The 21865-nt window shown below is 36.3% G+C and overlaps 1 protein-coding gene across 2 annotated transcripts in view; it reads left to right on the top strand.

Annotated features, from left to right (window-relative positions):
* Positions 1 to 21526, top strand: part of LOC124795034 (alpha-ketoglutarate-dependent sulfonate dioxygenase-like) — a 157318-nt gene extending 135792 nt beyond the window's left edge. For both annotated transcript variants that reach the window (XM_047258811.1, XM_047258813.1), the window contains exons 4-5: positions 11345 to 11500; positions 20675 to 21526. In XM_047258811.1, coding sequence (XP_047114767.1) covers positions 11345 to 11500; positions 20675 to 20818 — 300 coding nt within the window. In that variant the 3' untranslated portion in view covers positions 20819 to 21526. The remainder of the gene's footprint in view (positions 1 to 11344; positions 11501 to 20674) is intronic.
* Positions 21527 to 21865: the final 339 nt, after the last annotated feature.

Genomic DNA, 21865 nt, shown 5'->3' with positions numbered 1-21865 from the left:
TTCTAGAGTTCCTCTGACGTTTTTAGGTATTTCTTCTGTGTTTTTATTTTCTGCCGGTACTGATTATATTTATGTTTATGGTTAAGTCATTTACATAAAAAAGAAAGAGGATTGGGCCCAGAATTGAGATGGTTCTCCACTTCGAGGAGTATTTCCCTTTGTTTGATGTTATGACAACCCTTTGCTTTCTCTCCATTAGATATGACTTACACCACTGTAAGGCGCTACCGATAATTGCAAATTTTTTTCATTTGATGTAGTAGTAAGGAGGGATTCACACATTCGAATACTTTGGATAAGTCACAGAAGATTCCTGAAGCTTTTTGTGACTTGCCTAAAGTGGAACTAACTTTAGTTACAAATTCATTGATTGCATGAATTGAACTTTTGCCTGGAATCCAAACTGATTTCTTGAAATTACATTGTATTTGTAGCAGAAATTTTGAATTTGAATTTGCAACTATCATTTCAAATATCTTAGAAAACACAGGGAGAAGGGAAATTAGACGGTAATTTCCCATACCATCTTTGGAGCCTTTCTTAAATACTGGTTTGACTTGTATTGTATTGTATTTTTATTGATCCAGGCAATCGTAGTATTGTACAGCTGTACATATGATATTGGATAGGTCAAGAGAGCTATTTACAAGTAATTTTTACAAATTGATTTTTACATTATTTTGTAGCAAGGAAATTATCTATCTTAAACAAAACAGTTAATACAAAACATAGAATTGTAAGGTTGTACATACGATATTGGACAGGTCAAGGGAACATATCTGCAAGTAATATTTAATAAATTGATTTTACAATATTTTGCAATGAGGAAGTTAGCTATCTTTAACAAAACAGTAAATACAAATGTTGTATGGTAAAATACAAACAGCCAATACAAATGTAATAGTCAAGTAGTCCAGTGTATTTCATAGACATGCACAGTATACAGGGTGATTCAAAAAGAATACCACAACTTTAGGAATTTAAAACTCTGCAACGACAAAAGGCAGAGCTAAGCACTATCTGTCGGCGAATTAAGGGAGCTATAAAGTTTCATATAGTTGTACATTTGTTCGCTTGAGGCGCTGTTGACTAGGCATCAGCGTCAGTTGATGCTAAGATGGCGACCACTCAACAGAAAGCTTTTTGTGTTATTGAGTACGGCAGAAGTGAATCGACGACAGTTGTTCAGCGTGCATTTCGAATGAAGTATGGTGTTAAACCTCCTGATAGGTGGTGTATTAAACGTTGGTATAAACAGTTTACAGAGAATGGGTGTTTGTGCAAAGGGAAAAGTTCTGGACGGCCGAGAACGAGTGATGAAAATGTAGCACCCATCCAGCAAGCATTTGTTCGCAGCCCAGGAAAATCGACTCGCAGAGCTAGCAGAGAGCTGCAAATTCCACAATCAACTGTATGGAGAGTCCTACGAAAAAGGTTAGTTATCTGTCCGTAACTACCTGAATGTCAACTACCCGAGGCGATGGATCGGCCGCCAGGCAGCCCGTGACAGAGCAGTTCATCACTGGCCTCCAAGAAGCCCTGATCTTACCCCCTGCGATTTTTTCTTATGGGGGTATGTTAAGGATATGGTGTTTCGGCCACCTGTCCCAGCCACCATTGATGATTTGAAATGAGAAATAACAGCAGCTATCCAAACTGTTACGCCTGATATGCTACAGAGAGTGTGGAACGAGTTGGAGTATCGGGTTGATGTTGCTCGAGTGTCTGGAGGGGGCCATATTGAACATCTCTGAACTTTGAGTGAAAAAAAAAACCTTTTTAAATACTCTTTGTAATGATGTATAACAGAAGGTTATATTATGTTTCTTTCATTAAATACACATTTTTAAAGTTGTGGTATTCTTTTTGAATCACCCTGTATAATAATCCAGTATATTTCATAGACATGCACAGTATATAATTTTCAGACCTAATTGAACATTTATCATATTGTTTACATTTTTAACCCCTTTCAAAAAAATGATCAACTGCATAAAAGCAATGGTCCAAGAGAGATTTTTTTAACTTATGTGTGAAGGCTCTTGGGTTCTGTGTTTTCATTGGGTAAATTATTATACATTTGTATCCCAACATTTAAAACACTTTTTTGGTAGCAGGTAGTTCTGGACTGAATCATATTTAGGTCAGGTCTGCATATATTAGAAATTCTGGAAAGTAACCTCCTTCAAGTGATTAATTAATTAATTTGCGTGATGGGTATGCTATTATATTTGTAGCTGCTTTAATGACTTTGGCGGGTATTTCATCCCATCCCACAGAATTTTTATTTTTTAGGTTTAGTATAGTTTTTTCTACATCTTTTACTGTTACTTTGTTAAATTTAAGTAGGCTCTCTTTCTTGCTCTGACTTGAGCCAAACAAATGTATATTATCTTGATAAGAGTCTACATCAACATCAGATTTTGCTACATTTATGAAGAATTTATTAAAATTTTCTGATATCTGAGCTGGATGTACAATTATTTTGTCATGTACCTTTATTTTAGAGATTTCCTGGTTGCTAGATTTGATTCCAAGTTCAGATTTGACTACTGTCCATACTGCCTTGGATTTAAAAAAAAAATAAATTTAGTGTTTTCCATTTCCTTTGCTGCTTTTGCAACCTTCTTAAATAGTTTTTAATACACTTCAACATAGTTTATGAACTCAGGAGTCTTACTTGATTTCAGCTCAGCATAGCTCTCTCTTTCTATTACTATATATTTTTATGCCAGTGGTAATCCACTTTAGTTTATTTGTTGCCCTTCTTCGGCAGGCTATGGGTGGAAATGTTTCATTGAAGACATGTAAAACTGTTTAAAAATTTATCAAAATTTTCTGAACATGAGTTTTCTTGTTGTAATGACCAGTCTGCCTCATTTAATCTATAACAGAACAGGTTTATGTTTTCTTCACTGAACTGTCTTTTCATGAAGCATCTCCTCCCATTTTTTTTATTGCTATTTTTTTTATAAGTTTAATTCTATAAGCAGAGCAGAGTGATCTGAGATACCTAGGTTTAAAGAGAAGAAGCAGTGTCCTTGAATGTATAATTTGTTAAAATATTGTCTATGCATGCTGCTGTTTGCTCATTTACTCTGTTGAAGTCAGTGAAATTTAGTCTAAAGCCATATTCTTGAATTACTTCAATAAACTTAGTTGACATGCTTGTTTTGCTTGCTGTATCTATGTTAAATTCATCAGCAATTACAATAGATTTTTGTTCATTTTCAGCAACTGTTTTTGATGAATGCCGATGTAAATAAATAGCACACTGGTTGCATTAAAAATCTGAAATCTTGTTATTCCATTCACACCACCACCTCCTACGGCAGTAGGACTTTTTCTTCAGTGCCACATGTATTTGCTTCACACATTCAAAAGAGAAACCTTGGACGTGATGATAGCTCAAAAAGTAGTAATACTCCTTAAGTGAAAGTAAAATTAAAAGAGTAACTTTAAATATTGACCAACAGTTGTGAAAAATAAATAACATAAAATAAAATTATTGGCACTCCATATTGTTACAGTCTTTAGACTGTGATATTGCCATTTTGATATTGATGTTTTATCAGCAGCCCTAATATGTACAATTGCAGAGATGGGGGTGCAAACATTAATGGCAATGTTGAAACGAAAATACATAAACCGCATTTCAAAACAGATGCCATTAAGAATATTCAAAAAAATGACAACACATTCTTAATGCACTTGAATATAAAGGGGTCAAGCTCAAACTATACAAATGACGGAGAAACAAAAGTTAACGACTTATAAATCATTTTGTCATAAATAATAAATATATTAAGGTTGTAAGCTTGAATTAACACTTGCTTACAAAGGATAGTACGAAATCTTAAATAACCTTCCTAATGTTTATGTTGCCATCAGCTTTTGTAGGAGTAATGTAAGTCGGGGAGGATCATACATACTTGTGGATAGATCAAAGGAGTATAAAGCAAGATTTGATTTCGATTCCCGTAATGAAGAATGTATATTTGAAAGCTGCTGCGTAGAGTTAGGGCAAAATATTTTAATTTTATTGGTGTATAGAATTACAGGTGCGGAAATAAGGTAACTATTTTTGTTGAAATTCCAGTGCCTGTTGCAAAAGCTCCAAAAGGGAACCAAGGAAAGAGTCATAGTAACTACTGATTTCAACAGAGATTTAGCCAGTGAAGCCAACAATGCAACAAAATTCATTGTCATGATTCAAATATTAGGTTTCAGTGCCAATTTCACTGATTTTACTCGAGTAAAAGAAATGTCTGCAACATGTATAGATACCGTAATATTTTAACCAATCATACTCATAATGAGGCAAATAAGTTTTGTTTAGATTTAGGGCTTCCTGATCACTGTGCTCTGTTTATGGAGTTACGAAAAACAATAGAACCTCACAAAAAAAAGAAAACGCCCTGTTCTCCGCAGAATATATGAACTTATTCCATCGCAGGTTAAATAAGGTGCTCTGAAAATTTTTCTACTTTCTGAAAACTTCCTACATGTTTTTAATGAAACTTTCCCCCGTACTGTATTTCATAAAAGAAATAGGATTACTGAAGGAATAAACATCCCTAGTGCAAGAAAAAGACAGCTTCATAGGGAACTAAAACTTTAAAAAAATCCGGATTTTATTACCTATGTAAAAAAATTACAAAACTACTTTTAAAACAGTTGTAAATCCAGTAAAAGAACTGACAAATAATAGTTTTATTTTAGATAGTGAAAACATATCAAAGACATTATGGTCAGTGATCAAAGCTGAAACAGGTACCATAGCTAGAGGCCACAATGTTTCTGAAATCAATGTTGGCTGGTTGGTTGATTTGGCGGAAGGGACCAAACAGTGAGTTCATTGGTCCCATTGGATTAGGGAAGTATGAAGAAGGAATTCGGCCATGCCCTTTCAAAGGAACCATCCTGGCATTTGCCTGAAGCAATTTAGGAAAATCACTGAAAACTTAAATCAGGATAGTCGGACATGGATTTGAACCGCCATCCTCCTGAATGTGAGTCCAGTGTGCTGACCACTGCGCCACCTCACTCGGTCTGAAATCCAGGTACAGGACAAAACTGTTGTAAATCCTGCTCAGATTTCACAATTATTTAATGAATTCTTCATAAAAGTAAACAAATCAAATATCAATGTAGAAATGTAAGGTCATTTGAAGATTAACTTTCAGTAAATTCAGCAAAACTGCTGTAAAAGATACAGAAAATTTGATACTATCACTGCAAATTAAAAGAGTGTCTAAAATAATTGCACAGCCACTATCTACAATAGTTAACCAGCCCCTTCGAGAAGGTTATTTCCCAGACACACTTACGTACACAGTAGTAAAGCCACTATTCAAAAAAGACTCAAAAGAACATATAGGGAAACTATTTCCCAATTTGTCTTCTTCCATTACTATCAAAAATATTTGAAAAAGTTCTCATAAAATCAATATGAATTTCAAAAAAGCAAAACCAGAGTGTCTGCTATAAACCATTTTGTAGATAAAATTAGCTTCTCTCTGCACATCTCACTGCCTGCCACAGAAATTTTTTGTGACTTATCAAAGGCCTCTGTAAACTGGAAAAATATGGAATTAGGGCACTGTATTAGAATGATTTAAGTCCAACCTAACCAGTGGAAGACAGAGTGGTCATATCATCAGATAAAAAGAACTTATACTTCAAAATGGAAAACCATTTCACAAGGCGTACCCCAAGATTCTGTCTTAGCTCTCATTCTGTTTCCATTTTACGTAAATGACCTACCACTTAACATTCAGTGTCAGTTTTATTTGCACATGATACATCTGTGATCATTGAAAGTAACAGTACTGACCAAATTCCTCAAACTGGATTAAGTACTTTATAAAAGTTGATGTAAATGGGTTCGAAATGGAAATGACTCAGTTAACACAGTTTAAAACAAAACAAGCAAAATTAAATAATGTTCATATCAACCACAAAAAATAGGATTTGCAGGAAGATAGCTGTGTGAAATTCCTAGGAATGCAACTGGGTAAAAATCTGCCATGGTGCTCACATATATAGTATCTTGCAAATAAATTAAATAGCCAAACATTTGCAGTGAGGATATTGAACAATACAACCAGTACGGACATAAGAAAAGTAGTGTGTCACAGCTACTTTGAATCAATAATAAGGTACAGAATTGTATTTTGGAGTAACTCAATCCATGTTTTCCAACGATTTTGGCGACGAGAAGTGGTGCAAAGCTGGATTGCGGACCTCACACTTCTCTTACTATAGTTGACTTACTTGAAACATTTAGCCAATCCTCTTCTCTGGATATGTGGCTGCGTCGATCTCCACAACTTCTTCTCCGAAGAAATAATGCTGGTTAGAGGAACCAAACAAATACTATATCTCTCTCAATTTCCACTAGTTTCATATAAGCATACAAACTCTTGCAAGTCAAGTACACCAATACCCATTAGATACAATTAAACATAATCACAATTGCCTGGTTTTAACAACCAAATAATTTATGGATATCTCATGTGTCTTGCTTCGTTCAGAGCTAAGACATGAAGTAAGTTAAAAGCCTACAGCCAATTATTTGTTTTTCTTTTTTTCAACAATCACCATCACTAACACAACAAAGAATAGGATTTAATTACTCTATGTCATCTCATGATGCGTCTGTGATGCTTGCAGCAAACACATGTCTGCGTCGTTTGACTGCCCCGCTTATCACCTTCTCATTACAAACTTCCAACCTGCACAGAGGAACCAGTGGCACAGTAGATATGTTTCTGTTCTCTTACTTATATTTAAAATATCGGGTGTTCGATATGGTGGAGGGCCGAGTGTGTTTAGAATTTGCACTGAAATTCTCGAGGCACTACGGTGTGTCAAATTTTCACTTCAGAAAACTGTCATTAGAAATATGCCCAATGTAGAGTGAAGAAAATCATGTCACCCATTCCTAAAACATCTAACTATATTAAGTATTCCCTCACTATACATCTATGAGCTGATTATCTTTGTACATAGTAACCCTGATCCATTTGTAGCAAATCATTTTCAACATGATTACAACAGCAGATACCAAAATAATTTTATGCTGCCCGCCTACCATGTAAAACTTTATGCTCAAACTCCGTATATGTGTATGAAAATTTATAACAAAGTAAAAGGAAGAGAGTTGCGCAGTTTACATATAGAAACACTGGAAAAAACCTTCTATGAGAAATGAGTTCAGAAATGTTACTGTTCAGTAGAATTCGTTAAGGATAATCTGAACATTTGAGCAGGAGAGTGCAATTGGTTAGAACTGTTAATTTTTAAAAGTTAGTTACTTATTAAGAAAAATTATTAGTTGCATATTAATTACATATCCAGTACAGTTTACTATATTACTAAGAAAAACTGTAAACCAGTTTTTGTGTTTTGACGAGTCACCTGTACATTAAGTCAGTGACTTTGAAATGATATGTTAAGAGACGATAAACATCTATTCTATTGTATTGCAAATGCTTTCGCAGTTAACCATTATGATTTTAATACTCTCACCTGTGGGAGGCATTTCTTTCAATCTTACGCCGGCCGGAGTGGCCGTGCGGTTCTAGGCGCTACAGTCTGGAGCCGAGCGACCACTACGGTCGCAGGCTCGAATCCTGCCTCGGGCATGGATGTGTGTGATGTCCTTAGTTTAGTTCTAAGTTCTAGGCGACTGATGACCTCAGAAGTTAAGTCGCATTGTGCTCAGAGCCATTTGAACCATTTTTTCAATCTTACACTGATACTTCTGGGTTTCCAACGTCTATCGTTACCTGAATTGGATTGAGATCCATCTAATCTAAGAAACCCTTGCATACACCCCACACATTGTGAGCTACCTGAATAGCAGTCTCTGATGTGTAGTGCACACCTGACCCATTTATGAGGACCCTACTGTCCTCAATCCTATGGTGCAAGTTCAGGAAGTCATAGCCTAGCTTGTCGCAGAACCTTTGAAGTCTCTGGTTCAGTCCTTCCACTCGACACAGAACCAAAGGGCCATGATCAGTTCTGGGGATAGTGCCGCAAATTGTGAGCTTTGTTTAAACTGCTTGGACGAGGCTGGTCTTCTCAATCTTCTCTGCCAGTGACTGGAATGGTGCAAGTATGACCTCGGAGCTCTGATGACAAGCATCATTTGTCCCAATGTGTGCCACAATCTGCAATTGGTGGCATCCTGTTCCCTCAATGTCTGCTGGAATAGCCTCTTAAACCTGTTGAATGAGGCCCCCAGCCTTACCTACTGAGTCCACCTAGTGTCCTTTTCTGTCCCTTGCTGCCATTTCCCTAAGAGGTACCATCATTTGCTGTATGTTTGAACTGCCAATGATTAATAGAATCCTATCCTTTCGTCACATCTTGAAACCAGACAAAACAGATTTCCCCAAAACAGGTGAAGCGAGTCCCACTGGCTCGGTTTCAGTTTCTATGAACAACAGCACCTCAGACTTGTTGATGAGGGGAATTGGTGCAACACCCTGAGTCCTCCCAGGTCCTTGTCCACCCTGTACAGCCGTCCCAGATCAACCATTGACATGCCACTTGCAGGCAAGTGGTCGAGTAACAACAGATCCTGTACTTTCCGCAGAGGAGATAGGATCCATAGGAGACATTACCACTTGGGGTACCTCTGGTATTGGTATCATAGGTACATGGCTCTTGGGAGCTGTTTCAATGCACTGATTCCCAGTAGCTGCCAACCGTTTGACAGTAGTCTGGGTGATTTCCATCTGCTTACGAATGTCAACTAACTCATCCTGTGTTTGAGAACAGTTTTTTCAGTGGAGCTGCATTTTGGACTGTGAAATGTGTTACAGGACAGTGAACAGATAACTTTAAATTAAGCCTGATAATTGTCTTTTAATCTGTGGAGTAAAAAGTTGCTTATTCCCTTAAGAACTGAAGCAAATACACAAAATGAGATTTCTATTAAGGTACAACAAAAACCTGTGGTAAGAATTTCTAGCTTCCTAAAATGTTTTGAGGCTGATTAAAATTGTTATAAAACATTTACAATAGATGCAGATAATATATGTTGGGCTACTCCTCTTTACTTGCATCCTGACTGAATTTATCAGCAACTATCCTTATGTGAAATATGGAACATTAGCAGCATAGCAGTCTTTGAATCAGATTCTCTAAACTACTTCACTGTTTCCCTTTAATCTGACCTGGTGGTAATTCCAAACATGCAAGCAGTACTCATCTACATCTACATCCCTACTCCGCAAGCCACCTGACGGTGTGTGGCGGAGGTTACCTTGAGTATCTCTATCGGTTCTCCATTCTATTCCAGTCTCGTATTGTATGGGCCACACTAATTTTCTGTATGCAGTTTCCTTTAGGAACAAACTGCACTTTCCATAGTTCTCCTAATAAACTGAAGTCGACCATTCACCTTTTCAACCTCCATCCTTATTTGCTTGATCCATTTCATATTGGTTTGCAACATTACGCCTAGATATTTGATTGGCATGACTGTGTCAAGCAGTATGCTGCTGATGCTGTTTTCAAACATTACACGTTTGTTTTTCCTACTCATTTGAATTAACTTATATTTTTCTACATTTAGAGCAAGCAGCCATTCATCACACAGGTTAGAAATCAGGTCTAAGTCACCTTGCATCTGCCTTTTGCCTGAAATTCGTAGTTTTAATATAGTGATGTACAGCTATTGTATCAAATCATCATTGTTTTCAAAATATGTAATAACTTTAAATTGTTTAATGTAACAGCTCAGGGAATTGAAATGGGAATCCTTGGAAGAAAGACAGCATAGTTCTTGTTATATCTGCTTGCTTAATTTAGAGAATCTGTATTTGAAGAGTACTATGTGACCACTGTGTTGCTACCATTTTGCATTTCACACAGGGATTATGAAGATAAGACAGAGAGATTAGGGCATGTACAGTTGCACATAGATAGTTCTTTTTCATTCACTCAATATGCTGATGCAATAAGACAGAAAATCAGTAATACTGATGTGAAGTACTTTCTGCTATGCACTGTGACTTGCAGATTAAAGATTAGGTACAGATGCTTGACAGATGACATTTTAACTGTCTGTTCAATGAACTAACTGGTTTAAACAATAAACATGTATGTTTTAAAACCTTGAACATGGTTGGATATAGCTACTGTTGAATGGAGTCATTGTGCAAATGTGAAATGAATTACAGCCAGTCAGATGGAGAAATGAATACTCCTTTCATTTCTGCAACTGATTGACTGTAATTCACTTTATCATCACAAAGAAATACGTGTTTTCGTAAACGAAAATTTAATTTGTCAAATTAAAATAGAAAAAGAATTAGTGTTTCAGTAGGTAAAAATTAATGTTTTATGTGCTCTGATTTGTTTATAAATAGTCAGAGAGAAGATAAAACTACCTGTTTAGAAAATTTCCAAATACCAATCACATCATGCCATCAGTAGTGCGCACACATACATTTAAAATGTCTAAGTAAGCTATACACTTCATACTCATAAGCACCATTTAATACTTCATTTTAAAAAGTATACCATTCCATTGTGGCAGGGTGTTACAGGAACCAGTTTTAAATGTATTTCAGAATAGAAATGGTCTTGGTTGTGAAATTATTTAATGTGAATGATGTGTTTTGCTCTTATGGGGGCTTCATCAGGTTGTGTAAAAGTAGCTGGGTGTGAAACATATTCATCATATAGCTATATAAAATAGAAAATGGACACAACACTAAATGTGTATGTAATCCATCCATACATCATAAAACATAAAATGCGAGGTGGAACTTGAACATACCAACTTACACAGCTATAGCAAAATGAATTAGGGCCACACTTCAAAAATAAGGGCAGTATGAGCCACATGCTGCACAGTGTCCTTTTTATGACAGATGAATTATATATCCAGTTTCTGTTGTACCTATCTTCCATTTTATGTGGCTATGTGACTGATTGGTTTCATATCCAGCTTTTTTATGTGGCTATGTGACTGACTGGTTTCATATCCAGCTACTTCTACACAATCTGCTGATGTCTCAAATGGGTGAGATGTGTTACTGACATTAAGTAAGTTTGCAATGCAGATTGATTTTATTCTGAAATACTTCATTTTAACAAAAATTGATTATCCTCTTAATAACTGCTTTAAAGGAGGAAAATAGAATGTAAGCCATGCTTTACTTCACATTTGGTTTATAAAATAAGTTTCAGTATATTTAATTTGGAACACATCAGGTAGAAGTGTGCATCACTAATTCATTTATTCAGTCAGGATTATACTATAGCATCTTCATAGTTTCATTAAGAAATTACTCATGTAATGTGTAACATTTCTCTTTAGGTTCTTTGTTTTCATCTTGGTATGACAAATAATTATCTGTGGGACAAAGGAACTCCTAATGAGCGTTTTGCTACAGAGGAAGAATTTGATCGCATTACGAGGGACATACATAACGAATTTGTTCGGGATGGTGGAAAAATACAATATTCTCACAAGGTAAGCATGAAATTTCATATATCACTCCTGAACCTTTTGTCACCTTTTAAGGCCTTCACATTTGACACCGTTGTTTTCAACCCTACTATGAATTGTAGGAACAATATGTGTTACACACACACACACACACACACACACACACACACACACACAGACAGAGAGAGAGAGAGAGAGAGAGAGAGAGAGAGATAGATAGATTTTACCTCTCTCTTCTCTTTCAGCGGGCTTCAGGACCTTGACAATACTTCTGCCATTCTACTGAATTGTTTGTGTTGCCCCCTTTGCTCATCTGAAAAAGGTGAGCCAGAATCTCACCTCAGTGAATGAGACGTTGAGCTCAAGAAAACTGAAAGCACTTACAAATATCCAGCATAGATCCTGGGTATAGGATTTTATATTTAGATTCATTAAGTTATGACCATATACTATAAAATGACTTGTTTATTATTAAATTATTTTGATTTTTAACTGTTTCCCACTCTGTGTTATCTATATAGTTGTTAACAGTAGTATGAATTTGTTTCAACTGACTTTTTAAATATTTGGATTTTAATTGCCTTTATTGATGTCCTTGGACAGCTTGTTGCACAATTTTTATTCCCTTGTAGAAAATGCTGTTTTGTGTTCTCTAGTCATTCATTCTTGGTAAAAGTCTGGCTCTTGTTCTGAATAGAACAAAATCTTCGTTTGTCTTTTGGTACATTTTCTATGAAATTGGCTTTGTCTTTGTGTTCAGTACATAAAACTGTAAAATATAATTACATAAATATGTGTGTGTAGAACAAGTAGATATATATGCTAAAATAATATTGATAATACAATAATCATACAGAATGTGTTACTATTCAGTGTTAATATAATAATAATAATAATAATACATTATATTAACCACATATGGTAGTATCACATGTAATTATTTTTTAACTAGGTACCATGCAGAAACAAGTGTAAATGCTTATATTTTACTATCACACTATCACACACCTGTAGGTAGTTATTGGCTGCTTATTACGTATCCCCCCCCCCCCCCCCATGAACCATGGACCTTGCTGTTGGTGGGGAGGCTTGCGTGCCTCGACGATACAGATAGCTGTACCGTAGGTGCAACCACAACGGAGGGGAATCTGTTGAGAGGCCAGACAAACGTGTGGTTCCTGAAGAGGGGCAGCAGCCTTTTCAGTAGTTGCAGGGGCAACAGTCTGGATGATGGACTGATCTGGTCCTGTAACACTAACCAAAACGGCCTTGCTGTTCTGGTACTGCGAACGGCTGAAAGCAAGGGGAAACTACAGCCGTAATTTTTCCCGGGGCCATGCAGTTTTACTGTATGGTTAAATGATGATGGCGTCCTCTTGGGTAAAATATTCCGGAGGTAAAATAGTCCCCCATTCGGATCTCTGGGTGGGGACTACTCAGGAGGACGTCGTTATCAAGAGAGATAAAACTGGCATTCTATGGACCGGAGCGTGGAATGTCAGATCCCTTAATCGGGCAGGTCGGTTAGAAAATTTAAAAAAGGAAATGGAAAGGTTAAAGCTAGATATAGTGGGAATTAGTAAAGTTTGGTGGCAGGAGGAACAAGACGTTTGGTCAGGCGAATACAGGGTTATAAATACAAAATCAAATAGGGGTAATGCAGGAGTAGGTTTAATGGTAAATAAAAAAATAGGAGTGCGGGTAAGCTACTACAAACAGCATAGTGAACGCATTATTGTGGCCAAGATAGACACAAAGCCCATGCCTACTGCAGTAGTTCAAGTTTATATGCCAACTAGCTCTGCAGATGATGAAGAAATTTATGAAATGTACGATGAGACAAAAGAAATTATTCAGGTAGTGAAGGGAGATGAAAATTTACTAGTCATGGGTGACTGGAATTTGACAGTAGGAAAAGAAAGAGAAGGAAACGTAGTAGGTGAATATGGATTGGGGCTAAGAAATGAAAGAGGAAACTGCTTGGTAGAATTTTGCACTCAGTTAAAGAATCATGAAAGAAGGTTGTATACATGGAAGAACCCTGGAGATATTAGAATGTTTCAGATAGATTATATAATGGTAAGACAGAGATTTAGGAACCAGGTTTTAAATCGTAAGACATTTCCAGGGGCAGATGTGGACTCTGACCACAATCTATTGGCTATGAACTGTAGATTAAAACTGAAGAAACTGCAAAAAGGTGGGAATTTAAGGATATGGGACCTGGATAAACTGAAAGAACCAGAGTTTGTATAAAGTTTCAGGGAGAGCATAAGGGAACAATTGACAGGAATAGGGGAAAGAAATACAGTAGAAGAAGAATGGGTAGCTTTGAGGAATGAAATAGTGAAGGCAGCAGAGGATCACGTAGGTAAAAAGACAAGGGCTAGTAGAAATCCTTGGGTAACAGATGAGATACTGAATTTAATTGATGAAAGGAGAAAATACAAAAATACAGTAAGTGATGCAGGCTAAAAGGAATACAAACATCTCAAAAATGAGATCGACAGGAAGTGCAAAATGGCTAAGCAAGGATGGCTAGAGGACAAATGTAAGGATGTAGAGGCTTATCTCACGAGGGATTAGATAGATACTGCCTACAGGAAAATTAAATAGACCTTTGGAGAAAAGAGAACCACTTGCATGAATATCAAGAGCTCAGATGGAAACCCAGTTCTAAGCAAAGAAGGAAAAGCAGAAAGTTGGAAGGAGTATATAGAGGGTCAATACAGGGGCAATGTTCTTGAGGACAATATTATGGAAATGGAAGAGGATGTATATGAAGATGAAATGGGAGATATGATACTGCGTGAAGAGTTTGACAGAGCACTGAAAGACCTAAGTCGAAACAAGGCCCCGGGTGTAGACAACATTCCATTAGAACTACTGACAGCCTTGGGAGAGCCAGTCCTGACAAAACTCTACCATCTGGTGAGCAAGGTGTATGAGACAGGCGAAATTCCCTCAAACTTCAAGAAGAATATAATAATTCCAATCCCAAAGAAAGCAGGTGTTGACAGTTTAATAAGTCATAGCTGCAAAACACTAATGCAAATTCTTTACAGACGAATGGAAAAACTGGTAGAAGCCGACCTCTGGGAAGATCAGTTTGGATTCCGTAGAAATGTTGGAACACATGAGGCAATACTGACCCTACGACTTATCTTAGAAGAAAGATTAAGGAAAGGCAAACCTACATTTCTAGCATTTGTAGACTTAGAGAAAGCCTTTGACAATGTTGACTGGAATACTCTCTTTCAAATTCTGAAGGAGGCAGGGGTAAAATACAGGGAGCGAAAGGCTATTTACAATTTGTACAGAAAGCAGATGGCAGTTATAAGAGTCGAGGGACGTGAAAGGGAAGCAGTAGTTGGGAAGGGAGTGCGACAGGGTTGTAGCCTCTCCCCAATGCTATTCAATCTGTATATTGAGCAAGCAGTAAAGGAAACTAAAGAAAAGTTCGGAGTAGGAATTAAAATCCATGGAGAAGAAATAAAAACTTTGAGGTTCGCCGATGACATTGTAATTCTGTCAGCGACAGCAAAAGACTTGGAAGAGCAGCTGAATGGAATGGACAGTGTCTTGAAAGTAGGGTATAAGATGAACACAACAAAAGCACAATGAGGATAATGGAATGTAGTCTAATTAAGTCGGGTGATGCTGAGGGATTTAGATTAGGAAATGAGACACTTAAAGTAATAAAGGTGTTTTGCTATTTGGGGAGCAAAATAACTAATGATGGTCGAAGTAGAGAGGATATAAAATGTAGACTGGCAATGGCAAGGAAAGCGTTTCTGAGGAAGAGAAATTTGTTAACATCGAGTATAGATTTAAGTGTCAGGAAGTCGTTTCTGAAAGTATTTGTATGGATTGTTGCCATGTATGGAAGTGAAACATGGATGATAAATAGTTTAGACAAGAAGAGAATAGAAGCTTTCGAAATGTGGTGCTACAGAAGAATGCTGAAGATTAGATGGGTAGATCACATAACTAATGAGGAGGTATTGAATAGGATTGGGGAGAAGAAAAGTTTGTGGCACAAATTGACTAGAAGAAGGGACCGGTTGGTAGGACATGTTCTGAGGCATCAAGGGATCACCAAGTTAGTATTGGAGGGCAGTGTGGAGGGTAAAAATCGTAGAGGGAGACCAAGAGATGAATACACTAAGCAGATTCAGAAGGATGTAGGCTGCAGTAGGTACTGGGAAATGAAGAAGCTTGCACAGGATATAGTAGCATGGAGAGCTGCATCAAACCAGTCTCAGGACTGAGGACCACAACAACAACAACATCACATATCTCCTGTATGCCACTGCTTATAAACTCATCAGTTGAGTAGTATGGCATACATTTGAAACACATTTTTCTAGTATGTTTAAAACCATTCATTGGTAGATCACTCACTGTCTTCGGGAGTATGTTACAGAAATTCAAACATAGGCTTCTGAGCTTCTGTGTTAATGTCAGTCTTGAATTCTGAAGATCTATGTTACTATGTTTTGAGTATTATGGAGATGGACTTGGGATCTTAAGTTAAAATTGGTAACATTTTCTGTAGCTTATATTAACCAGTTGTAGACATACATACCATGCAGTGTCATTTTCTCGAGTTCTTTAAAGTGATTTTTACACCCTTGTCTTGGTGTTAGACCAAATATATACTACTGTAAGAAAATGAAATGCCTATGCCTACAGCTGTCCTTACGATCTTATATATTGTCTAACTATCAGTTTTGGTGCAGTTGATACTGAAGGGGTTATCATGATCCATATATAACCCCTTCAGCATCAACTAAGGCCTGAAGATGGCGCATTGAAGCACCAAAGCTGATAGCTACACAGTAAATAAAATAGGACAGCTGTAGGCATTTCATTTTCATACAATTGTGAATGGCTGTGGTCTCCCAAATCTCCAGTCTAAATGATGGACATACAAAAACTTAATAGACATCAGCTGCTTTCTTCTGCCACTTGAAGATGGTATATGAACCCATTGAGTTATTCCGAAGTAGTACTGCACACAGCAGTTGTGACTGAAAGAAGGCAAAGTCTGCAGAAATTAATAAATTTTTGCTAATAATTTGTGTCAGCTTGTGCAGTAAAAAGAGGTTATGAGCATGTTTGCCTCATTAAAATTTTTATGCTTATCCCATGTAAATTTTGATCTAAATGGAATCATTTTTATGTATCTTGTTGGAATGTCTTTAGGTACAGTACATTGTCGCATTCCAGCATCTAAACCAACACAAGAAAGTTCTCTTCCTCTTTTTCTTTTGATAGATTGTTTAGGTTACCACTTTTCATACAAAATCATGACAAAGATTCAAAAGTGATACAGTATGTAACCAGAAATAATAATTACCCAATGCAGTATGCGATGGATATTTATAACAATGTTGCCAAAAATATGAGCAATATAATAACAACCAAACACATAAAACAGTGAAGGAGCAAAAAAAATAAAAATTTGTTACTTAAGCATATTACAGTTTTGTCAGCGTAGGAATAACTATAATTTTTAGAAAACAGAGTATTAGTGTGACACTATCCACTGAAAATATGTTGGGTTGTCCAGTAATTAATAACATTCATAAATATGAGCAGCTGCAGGACTCAGGTGTAAACAGATTGGTGTGTTCTGCATGTCATTTATGTTGGATAAACTGTAAGAAGGCGTGAAGTGAGATCCTGTGGGCATGTGACATTGTATAGGAGGGATATGGTAGACATATCTAATTTTGCAGCTCATTTTATTGCTACTGGCCATGCCCACCCTTGATCTGACATCACATTTAAAATTGTTGCCCAAGGCTGAAAAAGGAAAATATCGCAAATTCTGTGAGGTGATGGAGATAGTTTGTATGTAGCCACTGCAGCAGAACACCATGCAGGAACAAAATCTGTTTGGAAAGACCATACAGAATTACTCTGTGTTTCCTTTTTTGTCCAGATAAGAAACATTTCATAACAGCAAACTGTAATGTTATGTTGTAACTAAGTCTTAGTTTAAGTAAAGGGGAGTAGTCATTCTCCAGATTCAAACCCCAAGAGTGCATTATGGCAATACATGATGTTAGAGCCACATTACCTAAATATGATTAAGAGAATTTTCTGTGCTGTTTTTAAAAGATTTTAAATTTTGTTGTATATCTGTTTATATCTACATGGTTGTCATATGTCATTCAAAAATGTGCAAGTGTCAAAATTAATGCCAGAGCATGTGAGTACAATAACTTTACTGAAATTTGAATAATAATGAATTTGTAATTTGGTTTTTTAAAAGTTTTTTCACAGTGTTGTGTATTTTTATACCTACATTGTATTTTAAACTGTATCTGTCATATAGGCATTTGGAACTGTATGAGTATAAAAATTAGTGTCATAGGGCCTAACCATGAAAACCAATTCTTTTGATTTCACTGGAATTATTTCAGTGTTACGTTAACATAATGGTTGCAATACTATGTTCTAGTATGGCTCATGCTACACCACATACATTGGGACATGGTTCCAGAAACACAGGCCATAAGGTGTGAGCACTGACACTTTTATGATTTTACTATTAATCCTGCAGATCTTTATGTTTAAGGTTCTTGATGTGTGCATGGATTAGATATTATACTCCTTTGTACCCTCTATTTTCATTAATAAAAGATTGTGTAATAATGATCACTGGAGAGGTCACTGTTGTTCGTAGGTTGCTGTGAGGAGCTAGCCCTATTGCATTCATTGATGCAAATGATCTCTTCTATGTGTTCTTACTGCTTTCATAGTTGGGCAGATGTGTATGTTACAGTGCAGTGTGATTATTTTAGTTTTATTTTATCTAAAACACTGGTGATCGTAATGCATGATTGAAATTGTGTTGCAACAGAAATAAAGATTTCTACTTCAGCGATCAATGCTGACCCTTCTTTTGTTATTAGTAAATGATGTATTTACATTTATTTATCAGGATTGTATTACCTGTAAATGCTGAGTGAATGTAATGGCAAACAGAGGTGTAGAATACCAGTTCAACAATGGTTGTTGCTCAACCAAAAAGACTTTTAATACTCATCATCTCGATGATCCTAGGGAATGATTTCTCAGGTTTGGATTTTTTAAGTATAAGTCATAAGTCACAGTATGAAGACACTGTGGCTTATTTCCAGTTCCAACATTTTCAAACGATCAGCTTCATGATTTAAACTTTTTGAATTTCACTATAGAAAGTCTTGGTCCTTTCTGTATGATACCAGTTTGATGAGATTGAATTGTGCTTCAGTTCTGCATTCCATTAATAGTCACAAGATTAAATAAAAAGGATGCAAATGATGTACATGTTACACGGTTAGTTCACAGTATTCAGACCAAAACTGTAAGTCCACTCTAAAACCAAAGACAAGACTGTTCTGCATCCAGTTCCAAACCAGCACTGATTTTCTTGAAACCTAATCAAAGACTGTCTTACTCTTTGGTGTATAATACCAACAATATATTTTATAGCATGAAAATCTCATTCTTCCTAAAACCAGGAAATAAGCAAATTAAATTTAATACATTTTTTCTGCATGTTTGAGTTCACATCTCCCACGAACATGACTCTGGATCTCTGCTTTTAACTACGAAATTCTTATTTCATAGTTTTCATTCACAAGTATTAACTCCTCTGGAGTGGCATGTGTCACCACAGTGACTGACTGAACAGTGTGGTTTAGAACACCTTAGCTATGGAATCTGCATGAATATCAGTATAGCAGCTATTATTACTCACATGTTAAGGCTAATAGAGGAGGGGAATAATTACATCTTACCAATACCACGGTCCTATCTAGTATTAATGGAGTGTGGCCAAACAGGAATCTTCCACAAAATGCAGAGCTCTACATTTAACCTAAATCTTCTCGTGATTTGGAAGGATTGTTTGTAAACTGTAATGTTTGTGGAACAGCAAAATATTCTCTCTGTTGAGGTGAAAATTCTGTATGACGGTGAAGTTATCTGGTCATGTATAACCAGGAAGTGTTTACTGTTTCAGCTCTCTGAGAAAGCAGATGTGTGTGCAAGTTGCGCTTGCGTGAGTGTGTGTGTGCGTGTGTGTGTGTGTGTGTGTGTGTGTGTGTGTGTGTGTCTACTGCTGACAAAGGCCTTAATGGCCGAAAGCTAGGATTGTCTGAATCTTTTTATTGTGCCTATCACAACTTGGCACTTCTGCTAAATGGTGAGTAGCAACTTTCTTTCTCTCGTATTGTTGAAAAGTATAGTTTGATACTCACCATAATGATGACATTTTAAATGAGTAGCAGTCTGCCCTTTTCATATTACTGACATTCCTACCTGAATTTTCCATTGTTTTAAAACACACTACATGTAGACATAGGCTCAGACCATTTCACTAGAGAAGAAAAAGGTGATCTGTGTTGTTGTTTGCAGCTGACTTCATATATCTTAGCATTACACTTTTGAGAAATGCCTTAAGTACATTGTTAATAATAGTGTCTACCCATTTCAAGGGGAGTTTGCAGGCAAAAATTTGAAAATTTTCACATTTTACAAAACATGCCCTAGAATATTATGTACATTTTTTATGCTTTATGTTCCTTTATATCAAAACCTACTTGTGACAGCTACATGAAACTGTGACGCCTATTTCATTAATATATATTGTACCTACTGAAGCACAACCATAGCACAAACTTGAATAGAAGGCCATCTAGGGCATTGTGTGTACAATTATTTCTAATAAAAAATAGCATAATTGAAAATACATATATATCTCTTCTTCTTTTGTACCTCATCTCTTAATTCTGGTTCAGTAGACATAAATAACATGGATAAGATAGCTGTAAAAATTGTACAGTGTTATCTTCATTGGTTCTAGAGATAAGGGTACATGAAGTAGACTAATTTAACATTGCCCGCATAGGCCCTGTAAACTCCCCTTAACCTGATGGTATAAATATCAACTCATACTCAGACATGTGCAAGTAATTATCATCTTTCTCTAAATTGAAACAGTGTTATGAAGTATCGTTATATGAACAGATAACTGAATTTTAGTCTTGTATTATAACATATAAAAAGATCTTTAAGGAAAATATAACTAAAACATTTTGTCCCAGTACGACCAAATTTGACAACATGAAAACAGAAACCACCACAAAGATTGACAGTAAACTGCTTGTGATGACTAAACAACTAACACGTTTTTTACAGTGGGAGGCAGGAGATTTCATCATTTCTGACAATCTTGCTGTTGGTCATGAAGCCAGCCCCGAAACACAGCTTCCACACAGCGAAGTTGGACTACGTGTCATGCATCGTACAACTGTCAAAGGAACGACACCTCCACAAAAGTGAACAGCTTTATTTATGATACATTCTAGAAATTATCTTAAAGATTCACTGAAATGTTTTAAAGTTGCTAGTAAATGAAGAAAGATTTTTATTGTTTTAGAAGTTGCTCTCTGTCAGTGAGTTAAATGCGGTATATACATAGCGACTATAAAGATCATCAATATCTTTCTAGGCTTCGTGAAAATTATAATTAATACTTTTATGCTTTCATAGCTGGTTTTGTTAATTTGCAATGTTAATTTAGCTTTACAATAATGTAGAAATAGCAGTGCTGACTGCATCTGTTGTAAATTCTGTTACTATAAATGACCCTAATGTTTAAGTGAAACAAAAAGTCTTGTACAGAAGCCTCTTCAACACAGTTTTATAGACTATTGTATGAGTGTAACGGTGCCCAAACCTGTGGGCAGGGAGGGGGGGGGGGGGTGTCATGCCAACCCCCAACCCCTACCTCCAACCCACAGCTCTCAGGCGAAGCAGGAAAATACAGTCTAGTTTGGTGTTCTTCTTTCAAGAAAATGATGTAAAAGTCAGTATAATGTAGCTTTCCAATAGGATCTAATGATGTAAAAGCCAGTATAACATAGCTTTTCAATACGATCATAACTAGATCTTTTTTATGGCAAATATCATGTTGCCATTTGTGTTCAAAAATATTAAAAATACTCCATACCTGCAGGTCTAGACCCCCCCCAGCCCTGGACTGTTGTATACTGTATAAAAAAAAAAAAGGAAATTGGCCAAGTGCAAGTAGGACTCACACTGTGAGGGTTCCTTACAAACTTTATTTATGTGTATAGATAGTTCATCCATCCCAGTAATTGCGACTCTTGTTTGGTTGTTGATATTGATACAGGCAATATAGCATCCAACACTTCAGAGAATGTTTTAAGTTTAAGTTTTTTCTGTAATTTTGCAGTTGCTATTGTAATTTTTCACATGCATTATTAATTATGGAGTTGTATTAACTTGCTATGGTACCTAGCAACACCAATTATGTAAACGTTTTTAAAATTGATTGTTGAATAATGTTTGAGGTAGCTGACTCAG

The sequence above is a fragment of the Schistocerca piceifrons genome, chromosome 4 (genome assembly GCF_021461385.2).
Source record: "Schistocerca piceifrons isolate TAMUIC-IGC-003096 chromosome 4, iqSchPice1.1, whole genome shotgun sequence".
Classification (NCBI taxonomy): Eukaryota; Metazoa; Arthropoda; class Insecta; order Orthoptera; family Acrididae; genus Schistocerca; species Schistocerca piceifrons.
The sequence above is the reverse complement of the archived record's forward strand: the minus strand, read 5'-3'. Positions and strand labels throughout refer to the sequence as shown.